Here is a 16,894-nt window from a genome sequence, read left to right as displayed (position 1 = left end):
GAAAGAACAGACCCACATAATTACAAATCCATATTCTTAATTTTGATTTGCTGAAGAATTACTGAACATATTCTAATTTTGAATGCCACACATATTCTTGAAATGGAAAAGCTGTCCACAAATCAGCATGTATTTATAAAACATTATTCATATGAAACTCAGCTCGGCCTCTCCTCACAATAGCCTGCGAACCACGGATGAAGGCCAACAGGCAGAATCCATATTCCTAGGTTTCCAGACAGCATTTGACATTGTTCCCCACTGCAGATTGTTAACAAAAGGTCCAAACATACAGAAAAGGTTCCCAGATATGTGAATTTCTTGTAGACTTCTTAAGTAATAGAACACAGTACATTATTCTCAACAGTGGGTGTACATCAGAGAGAAGGATGTCATCAGTAGTTCTCCAGGAAATTGCAGTAGAATGATGGGACAAAGGGAAAGGACTGATGAGGTTTAGGAAATGGGGATGGAAAAGTCACACAGAACCCATGGTCAATGAAGACTTATTGGGCAGAATGAGAATGAAAGACTGGCTCTTGGTGCCTGTACTGAATGAGATTTGAAAACCTGAGAACTGAAAGGTGGAAGATAGGGTAATATGCAAGACTAGAAAAACATTGTACATGAGTCAATAAGAGTGGAAAGCTAAGTGCATTGTACATGATACACAGGTGGGAGGAATAGACATGAGTGAAAGTAAGATTGCTGCAGAAGGATGATAGCATCTGAACAGGATATTGTGGGGTGGAATGGGGGGGAGAGGGGTGTATTGCTGTAAAGAGTCTGCTGCTGAATCCAAAGGCTCTATGGAAGAAAACATTTTAAAAGGAAAGAATGACAACTATCAAAATGTAAGCACTTTTTTTTTTGTGTAGCTGACCCTCAGTGAGGACGAGGACAATAAGAGGATGTTAGTATAGGAGAGGTGGCATCAATGATGACATGAAAGTTGTGTGCTGGGAGTGAGACAAGCACAGATTTTGGACTAGCTAGAAAATATTTGGTGTCTTTAATATAGGAGGAGAGTCTTTGTACTATAGGTTGCACATGATGATATCAAAGGCAGTGATACAGTCAGTGGGTGCTTTGAAGACAGAAATTATAGGGACAGCTGAGGTGATCATGTCTGTGGATCTTAGGAAGTTGGTAAAAGGTGGGGGTCCATCATTTGGGTGGGGTAAGAAGTTCTATAGATTGAGGTGTTAGTCCTTGAGAGGGGCCTATGGTTTTAAGGAAGGACTTTAGATCCGTTTGTACCACAGGGATGGGACCTTGATGGCAGACGCTATATGGAGAAGTGTCACAAACCTGGCATAAAACCTCACTTACGTACTCCAATCGATCAAGTACCAGAGTAGTATAGGCCTTGTCTCTGGGAGGATAATGATGGATTCATCAGATTTTACAGAACAAACAGCCTGGAGTTTTGCATTAGACAAGTTATGGTTATGCTGTGGGAACCTGAAAGATGGTGAAACAGTGTTGGACGTTAAGAATTCTCAATAAGCTTGGAAGGGGTGATTTTGAGGTAGCAGTGGTGGATCAAGGACGATCGTGGTCTGAACTGTTCAAGGCAGGTTTCAGTGTCAGGTCTGGAAAGGATTTGAGACTGGGTTGCAAAGTGATACTTCCAGCCAACATTGCATGTGAAGAAAAGTAAGTCCTTAACCAAAGCAGCATGAGTAAATAGTAAATGCACATTTGCAGATGAAACTGAGACCCCTGAATAATACCGATAATTCAGGGGGGGGTGAGGGCCTTAGAAGAGACATTGAGAGCACTGTGGGGTTGTGGCTGGCAAAAGCCAGCCACAACATCATGAGTTGTCATTGTTCTAGTATGCAATGGTGAAGGCTGGGGGATATTAAGACGGTTGGCCAACCTCAGTTTGTAGGAGAGGAGTGGTAGTTTCCAAATATCTAGGCATAATGTGGCAAAGCAGTACGAAATGGAACAACCATGTAAGGCTGATAGAAGGGAAGACAAATGGCTGAATTCCACTTATTGGGAGAATTTTGGGCAAATGTAGCTCATCTATAAAGGAGACTGCAAACGGATCACTTGTGCAACACATTATTAAGCATGTATGAGTGTTTGAGGTCCCCAACATGTCACATTAAAGTATGACACTGAAACAATTCATTGTTGTGCTGCTAGATTTGTTACCAGCTGCCTTGATCAACAAGTCAGTATTGTGGACATGCTTCCTGAACTGCAATGGAAGTCCCTAGTGAGGAGACAATGTTCTTTTCATGTTGAAAAAATTTAGAGAACCAGCATTTTCAGCTGACTGCAAAACAACTGTATTGTTGCCGACGTACTTCACAAAGAGAAGGTAAGAGAAATGAGGGAACATACAGAGGCATATAGACAGTCATTTCTCCCTTGCTCCACCTGTGAGTATAACAGGAAAAGAAATGACTAGTGGTGGTTCAATAAACCCTTCAGCACGCACCACATGGTGGCTTGTGGAGTACTTATTTGATGTAAATGTTGTGAGATTATGGCGCTTTGATTAATTTATAAAACACTTCCCTTATTAGATAAAACATATGCTGTCAAAAAAATACAATTCTAAATATGTTTGTTTCTGGAGTTTTTATCAGTGTAAGACTTGATACAAGGTAGTCAATGATAAACTTCAAATTTCTTCAGTGCTGGTGATATATTTTTCTGTGCATTTGTGTACAGAGGTATGGATAATACATCAAGACAATCATATATGTTGGTAACTCCTAGTCTAATAAGGTGAGTTGTACGGAGGAACACTGCAGATACACGTAAGATCTGTTTAAGACTGTCACAGAGTTGTAACACACACCATTTTCATAAACCTCTTCTGCCATCAATATGTATAAAACAGAAAACACAAAATAAAAGTAAACAAACAACAGAATAAAACTGGCACCAAAAATGTATAAATGATAACTATATGCAAATTAAAAGTTTTTCTGTTCTTACACCATATCTTTGTACAGAACTGTATAACAGGAGATATCTTTTAACATGCAAAGGGCTCTTCTATTGCAGTGATAGCATAGAAACTATAATCCAAAACAGACAACAATAGGGAAATTTGTACTTCATTTTTCATGTACGAAAATTACCGTGGTAACAGATAACTACATCTGAAATAATAAAAAGCAGGAGTGAAGCATGATATCTTTATAGCTAAAATAAAATAATTCCTTTTTCTACAACTGCATGCACATTAATAAGGAAACATGCAACAAAATAATGGAAAATCATAAAAATGCCCAAACTGACATCTGTGAATTACACAAAAAATTTGTGAGATTATGGCAGCCTTGCAAGATTAAACTCAATAAGAGGTAATTAGTTATTTAAGAATTTTCTCTTTGCATGTTTACCTTTTTAATCCCACTGTTTTGTGATGTGAAATGGAACACAACTAATATATTGTTCACTAGCTACTGTTGGCTTCTTTAGCTCAAGTGTCAAAGTACCACAATATAGGTTATTTTCACAGTTCAATGAAATTTTTCTTCATTTCAGACAGTTCTCTATACATCTGTATATGACAGAAATAGGAAACTGAACAATACCTGAGACATTGAAAATGCTCTCTCTGCTTCTAGGGCTTCACGTTTCCTACATAATTCTGCCTCCTTCTGCTTAAGAACAGCTAAGTCATCCTGTTGGTGTTGTTCTAGCCGCTGCCAATCTTCTGCCAACTTCCGACGTTGTTGTTCATAATCCTGCTCCATTTGTTGACGCTCCTGAACAAAGCAAAGTAGCGCATTTGAAACAGTTAATGAAAACATTTAACTTGAAGCTAGAATTAAAACAAAAACAAGCTCTTGAGACACTGTGTTCAAAAAAATCATGAGACAAAAATACACGATACGTGATAAGCAACATCAAACTTAAACAACATTCTCCTTTTTTTACTGAAAATAACTTGATTTATAAATGAATGGAAGGAAAAAAATGACATATTTCAATGGAAATGTGTGGCTGCTTGATTGACTTCTTTTATTTCATTATGATACAATCTATCATTTCATAATACATACCATGTTTTGCCTAGCCAGTGTTCATCTTCAGATTAAAGCACATGCTGCAAGCAGTGATGTGACATTCCCATTGTGTTATCAATATAAGTATACTTACGTTGAAAGGGGAACGAGAACATTACATCACTGCTTGCAGTAGGTGCTTTAGTCTCATGATAAACACTGACTGATCAGAACCATTGTGAAACACTTTTGTGATTGTGTCATAAGGAAACAAAGGTACACTAATGGTACACTAACATTTGATGAGTGATCATTAGATCTGACAGTTGTGGGGAGGGGGGAAAAGATGTGGCACTAGAGGGAAGATGAAAAGTGTGTCAAGGAAAGGAGACATAATTATTGGGAGATGGAAAGGGAACAACAGATAATTTTCACTGACAATTATGGAATTGTGGGTTATTTGTGGTAAAAGTAAAACTGAACACGAACACACACACACACACACACACACACACACACACACACACACAGAGAGAGAGAGAGAGAGAGAGAGAGAGAGAGAGAGAGTTATGAATTATATGGGCAACATACTATCTCTAAGGCCTGCACAACTAAGCCTTAAATGTCAATACTTAGAACCAGAATACTAGAGGGACTGGAATTTAATGTCATTTCTGTGCATGTTGATATTTTTTTCTTTTTTAACAGCTCATTGTGTACTTCAAAATTGTGCCAAAGACATTTTAATGTTAGAGTGACATATTTACTCATAAATAATTTCAGTGGAACCTGGCTATAACAATATTCAGATGACTTTGAAAATTACGTTGTTATAAATGAGTGTCACTGTAACTGAGATCCATATTTTCAGCCTATTGTGATGGCAAATCAAAAAGAACAAATTTATTTAGCCTTGTTTTATTTTACATACAGAATTCACTCTTAAGCCTACATGAATACAGTATATACAGCAGTATGTCGAGTACTCACCAAACTTCTTTACTTAGAAGAGAAGTAATCAGTCATTTTAGTCTGCTGTCTATTTACCCAATAAGCACTTCCTAAATTAAATTTTACGTTCATTATTTCACTTGTAGTTTCACCGCTTTGTCCCCTAACTTCATAGAACATGATCATAATTCTAATCGGTTCTAAAGCATCACTCACAGTAGGGACAGGCACTTTATTTTTTTCTTTTTCCTCTTCTTCTTCATCCCTCCATTGCTCACTTCATGGTCACTGTGATCCTGATTCTTCACTTCATTTGCAATTTCATCTTCAGTTTTCGCTTTGGCTGTAACAAAGTCAACATCTATTGTTGCATTTATTTCATGGTTGCACTGATTGAGAATATCACAGTTGATTTCTTGCAGCAATGCAGATAGTGGCAGATCATCAGTGTCATCAAATGTGCCTTCAATTTCAGCAGCATTTATTCCTTCAGTTGTGATTCCCATATCACAGAAAGAATTCTTGATGGTTTTGGCTGTGACCCAGCTCCAAGCTTTGGTATGCATCTGATCACATCCATTAGTGTAACAGAATAAGCCTGCTTTTTCCTTAATGAATTGTATCATTTTCAGTAACATGAGCTTATGATGGTGACATTTTGGACTCCTAATTACTCCTTGGTACATGGGCTGCAATAAGCTTATTGTATTTGCAGGAACTAAAAGAAGCTTAATATTTTCCAGACCTTGTGATGAACAGTCTTCAACAAGAACCAATGTCTTCCTTTTCTGACTTCTAAGCTCCCGATCCCAATGCCTTATTTCAGCTTCAAAGAGTTCAGAAGTCATCCAGGACTTTTATTACCATTTTAGTGTTCTGGCAGATTTTTTACATGCTTAGAACACCTAGAATTTTTTATTTACCTATCATGAGCAATTTATTCTTCTGAGTTCTATCTACATTAGCACAAGCCAGAACAGTTATTTGTTATTTAGAGAACTTGCCGCCAACACATTTTTCGCCCTTGAATTTCAGAGTTTTGTCAGATATCAATTTAAAGAAAATGTCAATTTTGTCTGCATTACAGATGTCACTGTCTTCATATCCTTCACAAATTCTAGGCCACACAGTTGGATTGTTTCAGTATTCACACTGTTGGCTTCATCACTCACTTTGCAAAAAGCAATGCTATGGCATTGCTTGAATCTTTCAATCCATCCACTGCTGCATACAAATTCCTCATCTTTTAATTTCTTGGCAAATTCTTCTGCTTTCACCATAACGAGAGGTCCACAAAATGGTACATTGATGATTCTCTGTTGCTTAAATGATTTAAGCAGACTTCACCCACATTGCTCTGTTCAGGTTTTTGTAACCACTTAATTTTAGATCCATTTAGTTCAAATGCAGTAAAAATTTTATACTTGTTCTTCCAAATCACTTGGCCATATTGACAACATAAGTCAACCTTTTTAGCTCCATTCTCGATTTCTTGAATCACTTTCGCTTTTTCTTCACCGTTAAAATTTTTCTTTTACTGAACATACTGTTCTAAAACACCTGTACTTTGTATCAAATTTTTATAGAAACTGACATCACATGTTCTGTTGATGACTTCTGTGATGTCACCCCTACCATAGTTCAGATGTGCTAGGATAACAATGAGATGAGGAATCTGTACTACACTTATTGTTTATGAAGGGCAAAGAGACAAATATGCCACGGTCCCATATTACAACAGATTTCCTTCTACAGTGCAGTGGTTGCTGGAAAATGATATTGCTAACTGAGACTGAAAATGATTTTATATACGAGGTACACATGTAAACATTTGTTGTAAGCAAGGATGAGAAGTATATTCCTTATGAGGAATATGGCCATACCACAGATATCACAATGTTACAGCTGAGCTGCGAGTCGTCATTGTAACGAACAACATTTAAGAAAGTTCAACTGCCCCCCCTCCCCCCCCTTTTTTTTTTTCTTCAATACATGTGAAATGGCCAGCCATGGAGAGAGGGAGAGGGGGGGGGGGGGGGGGGGGGGTACTGCGAGTTTTATTATTACACGTACTCATTGTGTAGACTCCATCCAGATTGTGAGCTATTGTTGGCCTTATGCCACTATTTACAGGCAAGTTCAATTCCTTACATCCACTGTTCTCTTCTATGCTCTTTTGTTTTACATAGCAAGCAATTATGCTCCATGAGATGCAAATTCCTTCAGTGTTTTCAAATTCTGGTGGGAGAGTGTCATGACGATACTGAAAGAATTGAATTGGGAGACTCTTGAAAACAGCTATAACCTATTCAAATATAATCACATTAAATGAAATTTGATAATACCAGTATCATGCTGCAAACAACATGTTTCTGAGACAGCATAATTAAGGAGGCTACCAAAATAAATATGTCAGAAAACCTAATAAACAGGGATGGAGGTTTCAATTTAAATAACTGTTGGGGACTGGCACACAATTTATTAAAATTGCGCTGAACATCACATCTATCAGAGTTGGAAAACACTGTGGGAATCTATATGCTCTGCAAAATAAAAGAGCACCAAAGAGTGAAGTAGTTATTGGGAATCAAACTAGACAATAAATAGCAGCATGAGGCCAACAACAGCCCACAGTCAGCTTGGTGTCCAGGCATAGATTACACATAATAAAAAAACTTGCAACTCCTGAAGATGACGGCTGGATCGGTAATCCAAATATTGGGCAGAAAATGGAAACAACTTGGCTGAACACCTGGAAGCTCACTATTAATCAATCACACCGAGGAAACCTGAATGATCATATCATTTCAGCCTATGAGCAGGAGATGTTCCACAAGAAACACAAGCTGGATAACTTCTGAGTATGCTGACCTTCCTAATGAGATGTCGACATGTACAAGTTGAAAGTTTCACGAAGGGCAAAGGTCCTGAGTTCGAGTCTCGGTCCAGCACACAGTTTTAATCTGCCAGAAAGTTTCAAGTTGTATCTACTTTTGCTAAAATCAAGCATCACATTAATATGCCAACGAGAAATAGAATCGTGCACCATTCAAGCCTGGCTCTAGTACAAGATGGAATTTATGACACTCTATGGTTGGCAGATGTCACTTTTTACAAGTCAGCTAAACACTCTGCAGGTTCTTCAAAGTGGATTGATGATACAACATGGTTGCAAGCAAAATTTATGTTGTTTAAAACATCTGCATGCCAAAAAGCAAAATCTGGTAACTTCCACACTAAGGCAAGACATAATGCAGGGAGCCACACTGCACTTAATCTCAATTAGAAACATCTGTACTAGGATGCAATGAGCATACTTGCTAAAGACCTAAATTTCACACCCACTCCAAAATTCTACCAACAGAACAGTACAGTACATTAGCTCATGGAGCATGTTGTAGCTTTTCCCTCACTGGAAGCAGCAGAATAGGTTTGCTGTGAAACCTGTAGAGCACTTACTGGGTGCCAATGCTAAGATCCAACACCTCCAAGGGACAACAAGTAGCACTGCTAAACCTGTGGGAGGACAAGGACACACACACACACACACACACACACACACACACACACACACACACACACACACAGAGAGAGAGAGAGAGTGTGCGCGCGCGCGCGTGTGTGTGTGTGTGTGTGTGTGTGTGTGTGTGTGTGTGTGTGTATTTTTGATGAAGGTCTTACGGGCTGAAAGCTTCATTTGGAACAGTCTTTTTGTTGTGCCTATCTGCAACTCAGCTTCTCCACTATATGGCAACTTCCTTTTTCCTAATATTGTTAAGGTCTTCCTTAGGTGCACAAGGAAAGAATTTGTCTAAGACACATAGTTACTAATAATTGTGCACCTCCATACCAGCTGGCAAAATATGTGAAAAGCATTTTTAGCGAGTACATTACTTCAGTCAATTGCGGCATCCACATATGAATGATATGGTCAATTTTGATGTAGTCTCACTCTTTAAGAGCGTTCCATTTTCTGATTCCTTGGAAGTCATCACAGAAGAGACCAACAATTGTTTCACAAAGCTCTTTAGGCACATTCTGACATTAAATTATTTCCTGTTTGATAGAAAATATTATTAACAAACTAATGGCGTGGCAATGGATAATCCACTATTTCCTGTGGAAAACTTTTAAGCAAAGGCACTAGAATCTGCTAAGTTGAAACCCACATCTTTCTATTGGTATGTGGACGACACGTTTGTGGTGTGGCCATATGGAGCTGAAAAGCTTCAAGAGTCCCTGAAATATTTAAGCTCTACACATCATGATATAAAATGCACAGTGGAACTTGAAAAAAGATGGCCAACTACCATTTCTTGATGTGCTAGTTAAGAGAAGATCGGACAGGGTTTCTGGGTCATAGCGTATATGGAAAAAAGTACACACGCTGACTTCTATCTCCACACCTTGAGCCATCACCATCAGTTCCATCACCATCCACTGTAACTTTACAAGCTGCTGTTTCATCTGCTGCAAGATGGAATGAATCTGATGAATCAGCTGTGAGCCACTGTGAATGTCTGTTGGAGTGGGCAGCTGTCAGACGGACTGTAGAATGTGAACTGAGTGCAAGTAAAGGCGGTTAGCAAGACAAGACACCCAGTGGTCATCGGTGTTTTCCCAGGCAGAATGAGCGGTGTGTTTCAGTGGCATGGTCATGGGATCAGCTGAGATGGAGGGGCTTCGGATTTGGAATATTGTCAGTAATATAATTTTGATGAAAATACGTAAAATTCATTGCAAGCATGCTACAGAAAAACCAACAACAGTTTTGGAACCATGGCAATGGGACGAGGTCACTCAACATATATCCATGTCTGAAGCTGTAATAGTTAAAAAATTATTAACATTATTACCATTATTGTTTATAATAAATTGTAATAACTGAAACCATCACGAAAGTTACGTTTGTCATACACCAGATGAAAGAAGATAATGCCTACAATATAATAAATACATTATTTTCTAATTAAACAATTATAAAAAAATGTTATAAAAATTTAGTTTATTTTCACAGTGTACAACTTTGCTTCCACCGTTTGCCAACAGGTGGCAACAGCGATAAGTAGCGGTCGAAAGAAACAGATCACAGACATCAGGTGGTTAGCTTGGACCTCGGTCAACATAATCTCATTCAAACATTAATCGATTTATTTCTGCATCGTAAAGTTGTTCTTGATTGAAAATGTCCATTTACGAGCCTAATTCTCATCAGTTGTGGGAGGTGTTACTGTTTTGTTTCACTATGAAGAAAACAGCGGCTGAGTCTCATCAAATGCTCTCAAGTATGTATGGTAAGGATGCTATTAGTGAAAGAATATGTCATGATTGGTTTCAACACTTCAAGAACGGTGATTTTAATGTCACAGACAAGCATAGTGGTGGAAGAGAGAATGTTTTCGAAGATGCAGAATTGGAGACATCGCTTAGTGATGACTTATGTCAAACTCAAGGCTATGGGCATGACTCAGAAAGAAGGAACTTGGATCCTGTGTGAGCTGAAACTAAGAGATGTTGAACAGCATTTGTGTGTTTGTGAACAGTTGCTTCAGAGGCAAAAATGGCAGGGATTTCTGCATAGAATTGTGATCGAGGATGAAAATTGTGTTCATTACAATAATCCAAAATGCAAAAAATCATGGAGGTATCCCAGCCATGCTTCCATGTCGATGGCCAAACCGAATTTTCACGGCTCCAAGATCATGCTCTGCATTTGGTGGGACCAGCTTGGCGTCGTGTACTATGAGGTGTTAAAACTAAGTGAAAGAATCACAGGTGATCATTATCGAATGCAATTAATGAGTTTGAGCAGAGCATTAAAAGACAAACGGCCGCAATACAGCGAGAGGCACAATAAAGTGATTTTGCAGCATGACAACGCTCGACCCCACTTTGAGAAAGAGGTCAAAACGTACTTGGAAACATTAAAATGGGAAGTCCTACCCCACCCGCCATATTCTCCACACATTTCTCCCTCTGACTACCCCCTGTTTAGATCAATCATGCATGGCCTGGATGACTAACACTGCTGATCTCATGAAGAAGTCACAAATTGGATGGATTTGTGGATCGCTTCAAAAGATAAACAATTTTTTCGACGCAGGATTTGTACATTGCCTGAAAGATGGGAGAAAGTAGTGGTCAGCGATGGAAAATACTTTGAATGATATATGTGTAACCAATTTGTTTCATTAAGGCCTCAAATGTTGGGGAAAAATCGGCAGAAGCAAGTTGTACACCTTGTAGATAAATAGTACCATAACTACGGAACCCTCCACAAGACACAAATAATCTTATAAGCATGAGTTTCCTTCTTTAATATTCCAATAACTTTTGTTGTGTATTTAATTATTGTTGTGATGCTGAGTTGCAGATAGGCACAATGAAAAGACTGTCAGAAAGTGAGGTTCCCACCAACAAGGCTTTGTCGAAAATTTCGAGAATTGTCTCTCGTAAAATTATGTCTGTAAAAATTCAATACATAAATGTTCAAAACACTTCAATCACACACTTCATAAAGACAACAAATTAAAAAGTAGTATAGTGCGAGTTCATAAAATATTAAAATACATGTGTGTTATGTCAACTAAATTATGTTGAAATACAACTTGTCAACAAATATCATGTGGAGATACTCTTTCCTGCTTCCATTTGTTTGGCATTGTTGGTTTCCTAGATTGACCTTTCGTTCATCATAGGGTCTCTGGCAATTGTCTGTTGTCATTTCTCCTTTTGTAGTAATACCTTTTACATGTCTTTTTATTACACATACACATTCAGCTTTTAAATACCAATTTGTTCTGTATTTCATTTTACTTTGAAAGCATTTTATCTACTTTATCTCATCATTTGCCTCTCACAACTTACCAACCTGCCCCCTACAGGCCCTCCCTATAACTTGCTCTCCCTATTTATTTACGTACAACCTCCTTGCACATTTCAGCAGTCATTCTATATTCTCTCAAGATGTCTGATATGTAAGTTTCATGTGACATATGTCAATTTCCTAGACTGTAAATGACTGAATATAATATTTATGTCATTATGGTGTTCTTACAGTTGACAAGTTGTTTTCCAACAAAATTTAGTTTACGTAACATATACCTGTTTTAATATTATACAAGTCCATATTATACAAGTCCACATTACATTATTTTTCAATTTTTTGTCTTTATGAAGCGTGCGGACAAGTTGTTTTGAACATTTATGTACTACATTTGTTGATGATGGCTATTGCTATGTTCTTCCCCATTTGACTAATTCTGTTGCAGTTTTTTGTTAAATGCGATGTAGATACCACTGGATTATGGTACTGGGAAAAAAACCGGTTGTGATATTTTTAAATGGAAAGTCCAAATGAAGCTGCCATTTTATTCAAAACCAGTACTAAAGTTTTGGAATTTGCATCGAGATGCTGCATATTCTGGACAAGAAATTAATTCAGTTAAACTGTGAGCAGCTACTGCTGTAAAAAAGTTTACAAATGAAGAAAAAATTAGGAACAGACATTGCAAAAACGTGATATGATGAGAAGAGAAAAGAAATAAGGACAGAAAGAAAGAGACAAATGAGTTATCTTGGACATGCCAATTAATGTTATCTAACCTCCTCTAATGCCTTCTGGGCTGCCTCAAGTGCCTCTCTCTTACGTCGCTGCTCACGCTCCCAGTCTTGTTCACGTTCAGCCTGTTCTTTCTAAAACAAAAATAAATGTGATAAATAAATGTGATTAAGAAATGTGAGTTGTGGCTTCAATTCATCAGTACCATGTCAAACATATGTCAAAGCCAATGAAATTGTTTGTGAATCACTGACTTTTTCTATTTCGAGTTACAGCTTTACATTTTCACTATTGAGTGGACAGGGAGCAACACTAAGCTAAGTAGTCAAGTGACAGTTTCTCTCTCTAAGAGAGCTTTTTTGAGTAAAGCTAGATATAAACATGAGAGTTTTTCATGCTCAGAGAGGTTTTGTGGGTAATATGTGTCATGTAACCAATGGCATAAGTCAGCTCACCACCAGTGTCCGAGTAGGGGACAAGATCTCAGGTAGTCATGCTCTGCGAGTTTAGACCTCTCATGTAGGTGGCAACATCCATCTCTCAAGAGACAAGAAAAACTATACCGGAGCTGTTGGAAGAGCTGAGAGTACACAGACAGTACTGAGAGGCCATACTGCATCCCAGATTTGTGCTGCATTTCACATTTTGTACACTACCACATCTTGGTAACATATTTTGTCATAATCATTCACATATTAAATAAAATACTTGTTTTGACTCATAATATGTGGCCATGGTAAGTTTATGAGTCAAGAAATCGCCAGTTTTAGCTCATACATGAACAGCACAAGCAATCAGCCTATTTCAAAAGTTCTAGACTTAAACTATGCAATGTAGATCATAGACATATAATATAGACTAGTGCACTACCAGCTGTGTCACATTAACACAGCAACAAGCCATTAGCCATTCAATGAAAGTATAACCAAATTGACAGAACAGTTCAAACTATTGTTCTGATGAATAAGCACTGTGAGTGAATGTCACCAATGTCTAAGTAGAAAAAGTAATGAAGAAACCTTGCCAGGAAGATGACTCAGGAAAAAGTTGTGCATTTAATTAATCTGTATAAGCAAAGGCCAGTGTTATGGTGTGTACAGTTACTGGTCTGCAAGAACTGAGATAACATGCAAGTTTTGTTGGCTGATATGGCTAGAGTTTTTAACACCTCAGCAAAAGAAATTTACGAGAATACCCACAACTGAAGGAATCTGACAAAATAATTTAATAACACAGATTAATTAACACAAAAAACAAATGAAATTGTGTTTGCAAGTAATAATTTTGGAACTCAGAAAATTACAATTTAACTTTAGGTATTACAGCTGTATCTGTAATTTTATATGACACGGTATTTATTGATTATATTATTATATTGGACGTTGAAGAACAGACCGTCAGGAATTTATTAGTGATTCCTTAAATATAAGTAAAACTTTCAAACAAAGGTATGTCTGGAAATGCTTAATTTGTCAGATACCTGCCCTGTCTGGCTTTCGAATGTCTACGGCTAACGAGATGAAATTAGTGTAATGTTATTTTATTGTAACTGTTATTTTGCTACATATTAAAGAAAATAAATAGAGATGAAGCTAGAAATATTAGTGTCACAAGCTGTCTGTCTTTAACACTAATGGATTTACCCATAATAGTATCTAGATTGGCAATTTTTGGTTCATTTACAAGTAATATTTCTTCCATCTCCATCACTGTCATTCTCGTAAAATTTTGATATTGTTGTGGATTTTCCATCACAAGTCACAATGAGATTCTTGCATGCCCCAAAATCATACTGTCATCTAATCTGCTCTCTTATCCAGCACAAACACGGCCATTTATGTTTTTTCTTTGCCATTAAAAGTATTAAAAGTGCAACTGCAACCTGACGCTCATCCAGCGCAGCCTCTTCCTTTGTGCACACAACTGTGATAGAAAAGTCTCATGGAGAGTAATTTCTCAGCTCCCTCAGACACACTCACTCTGCTGCATGTAAATGCTTCTGACATATGCTCTCATAAAACTCTCAGACACTTAGAGAAAGCACTTGCAGGGAATTATCGAATAGTAACTATTGGCAAAAATTCACCCCCAGTGTAAACAATGCTGTGAGTATATCTGAGAGTATTGAACCACCCGAGTAAAAAAAAAAAAAAAAAAAAAAAACTCTCACGTGTATCCCAGCCCTAACAAATGATATGACAAAAGGGGGAAACTGTGACTTAAGAAAGCTTTCTATTATAACCTGTGAATAAATAAAATTTTCTCAGTGTTCAAGCCACACCATGTTTCGATTTTTAACTCTGGCAGGATCCTAGTTGAACACAACAGTATATTTTATATATGGGTGCCAATATGAAAAACTCCAGAGACCGTAGAGCTCAGCAGTGAAAGAAGAGAAATACACAGAGTGATAAATATTCATTTGTGATTATTATAAACGTCAGAATTTTGGGCACAGGGCATTAAAGTGGAAACTGCTTTGCAATTGAATGGTACCCATCACATACAAGATACCACACATCATCATCATCGTTTTCCCAACTCCAGTTTTCTGGGTGTGGCGTACAAACACTCGCCATCTCCCCCAGTCTTCATACGTCTTGTGTTCCAGGACAGCTTCCCGTCTGTGTCCTTTCTCCTCCACACCGTGTCTTATAGTATCTATCCTGCTTTTTCTCGGTCTTCCCTGTGGTCTTCTTCCAACAAGGCTCAGTTTGAAATACCTTTTGCCAGGTCTTTGGCTGTTCATTCTCATTATGTGTGTGCCCATACCACTGAAGCCTGTGTTTTTTTATGACACTGGTAACAGGAACCTCAATACCAGCTACATTTCTCTTCACATCATTCCCGATTTTGTCCTTTCTAGTTATCTGATTCGTAGTCCTAATGAATCTCATTTCTGTTGCCTGAATTCTGATGAGGTCTTTGTTTAGTGGGATACACGTTTCTAAATAATATGTTAGGATCAGTACAAAATAGGTGTGGTACACGGTCGCTTTTGCTTTTCGTGGGATTTTATCGTCCCAGAAAAGATGCCTTTTTGTGTCCTGCTGAGCATTTCCCACTTGATGGTGTTGTCTTTTCAGATCGTGCTTCCTAGGCACTTGATATGTGAAACAGATTCTACTTTGACTCCTCCTAGAAATGTATCTTAGGCTGTTCCTTGCCTGTTGATGGTCATTTCTACTATCTTTATTTCACTTATTTTTAGTCCAAAATTTCTGAATGTGTTGCTTCAGTCATTAAAATTCTTCTGTGTTTCAGATTCTCTCTCCCCATACTACTAAATCATCAGCAAAACCCAGGGCATTTGGTGTGCTGTCTACTTTCTTGATAGATTTTATAATCTTTTCCATTACTATGACAAACAGGAGTGGTGGTAGGGCACCTCTCTTCGTTTCAAATCATTCTGATCGTCCGATGCTTATTTGGACACAGTTGTAACACTTTTTTTAAAAATATTGTGACTATATCAATTGGGCACTTTGGCACCTGTAGGTCTTCCAAACATTCCCATATCTTGTTTCCAGGAATCCTGCCATATGCTTTTTCAATGCCCGTAAACACAATCACAAGATTTCTTCCATATTCCCAGTACTTTTCTGTCAGCATTCTTACTACAAAAGTAAGATCTACAGTACCTCAGTCTTTTCTGAGTCCATGTTGTTCTTCCTCAAGCAAAGGTTGTACTATTTTTCTATTTCCCATTTCTATAATCTTTTCTAACAGCTTCAGGTTGTGTGACAGCAGAACATTGCCTCTATTATTTCCATATTTTCGTCAATTGCCCAGTTCGAACAGAGTGATGGTGACTCCTTTACTCCAATCTTCTGGGATTTGTTTTCTTTCCAAACCACTGATAACACTCTACATAGCCAATTTAAGCCTAATATTCCAACTGCCTTTATCATGCCTGAGCTGAGATCATCAAAGCCCATAGATTTCCCATTCTGCATGCTCTTTAATGCTGTTTCTGCCTCATGCCATGTTAATGGGTGTCTGTTGGTTTGGACTTCATTAATTACTCTACAGTCATTGATGGTTGTGTTGTCCCCATGTCCATTTAGCAGCATGTTGAATTACTTTTTCATTTCATCCCTGATCCCTTCCTCTGCTCATATTAAAATACTACACAAGATACCACACAAACCTCCTAAATAACTAAGGAATAATCACTGCAACGTGCTATCATAGAGAACTAGATTGTGGTTATGTTTATTTTCCTGCATCCTGATGAACTTATCTATCCTCTTACTAATCTTTTTTCTTGAATTTCTTTGTCCTCTCCATTATTCCACATCAATTTTTTTCAACCCAATAATACTTCACCCATTCCTGTTCTCCTCCTCCATGTTATTATTATTATTATTAAAGGCTATCCATCAGGGACAATCAACTG

At 37.8% G+C, this 16,894-nt stretch overlaps 1 protein-coding gene across 1 annotated transcript in view; it reads right to left on the bottom strand.

The window, feature by feature from the left end:
• Positions 1–16,894, bottom strand: part of LOC126463709 (kinesin-like protein Klp98A) — a 419,586-nt gene that overhangs the window by 74,779 nt on the left and 327,913 nt on the right. The window contains exons 13-14 of the mRNA XM_050096180.1: positions 12,540–12,629; positions 3,570–3,743 (exon numbers count right to left, since the gene is read on the bottom strand). Of these exons, the coding sequence (XP_049952137.1) occupies positions 3,570–3,743; positions 12,540–12,629 (264 nt within the window). The remainder of the gene's footprint in view (positions 1–3,569; positions 3,744–12,539; positions 12,630–16,894) is intronic.

This window comes from Schistocerca serialis, chromosome 1 (genome assembly GCF_023864345.2).
Source record: "Schistocerca serialis cubense isolate TAMUIC-IGC-003099 chromosome 1, iqSchSeri2.2, whole genome shotgun sequence".
Taxonomy (NCBI): domain Eukaryota; kingdom Metazoa; phylum Arthropoda; class Insecta; order Orthoptera; family Acrididae; genus Schistocerca; species Schistocerca serialis.
The sequence above is the reverse complement of the archived record's forward strand: the minus strand, read 5'-3'. Positions and strand labels throughout refer to the sequence as shown.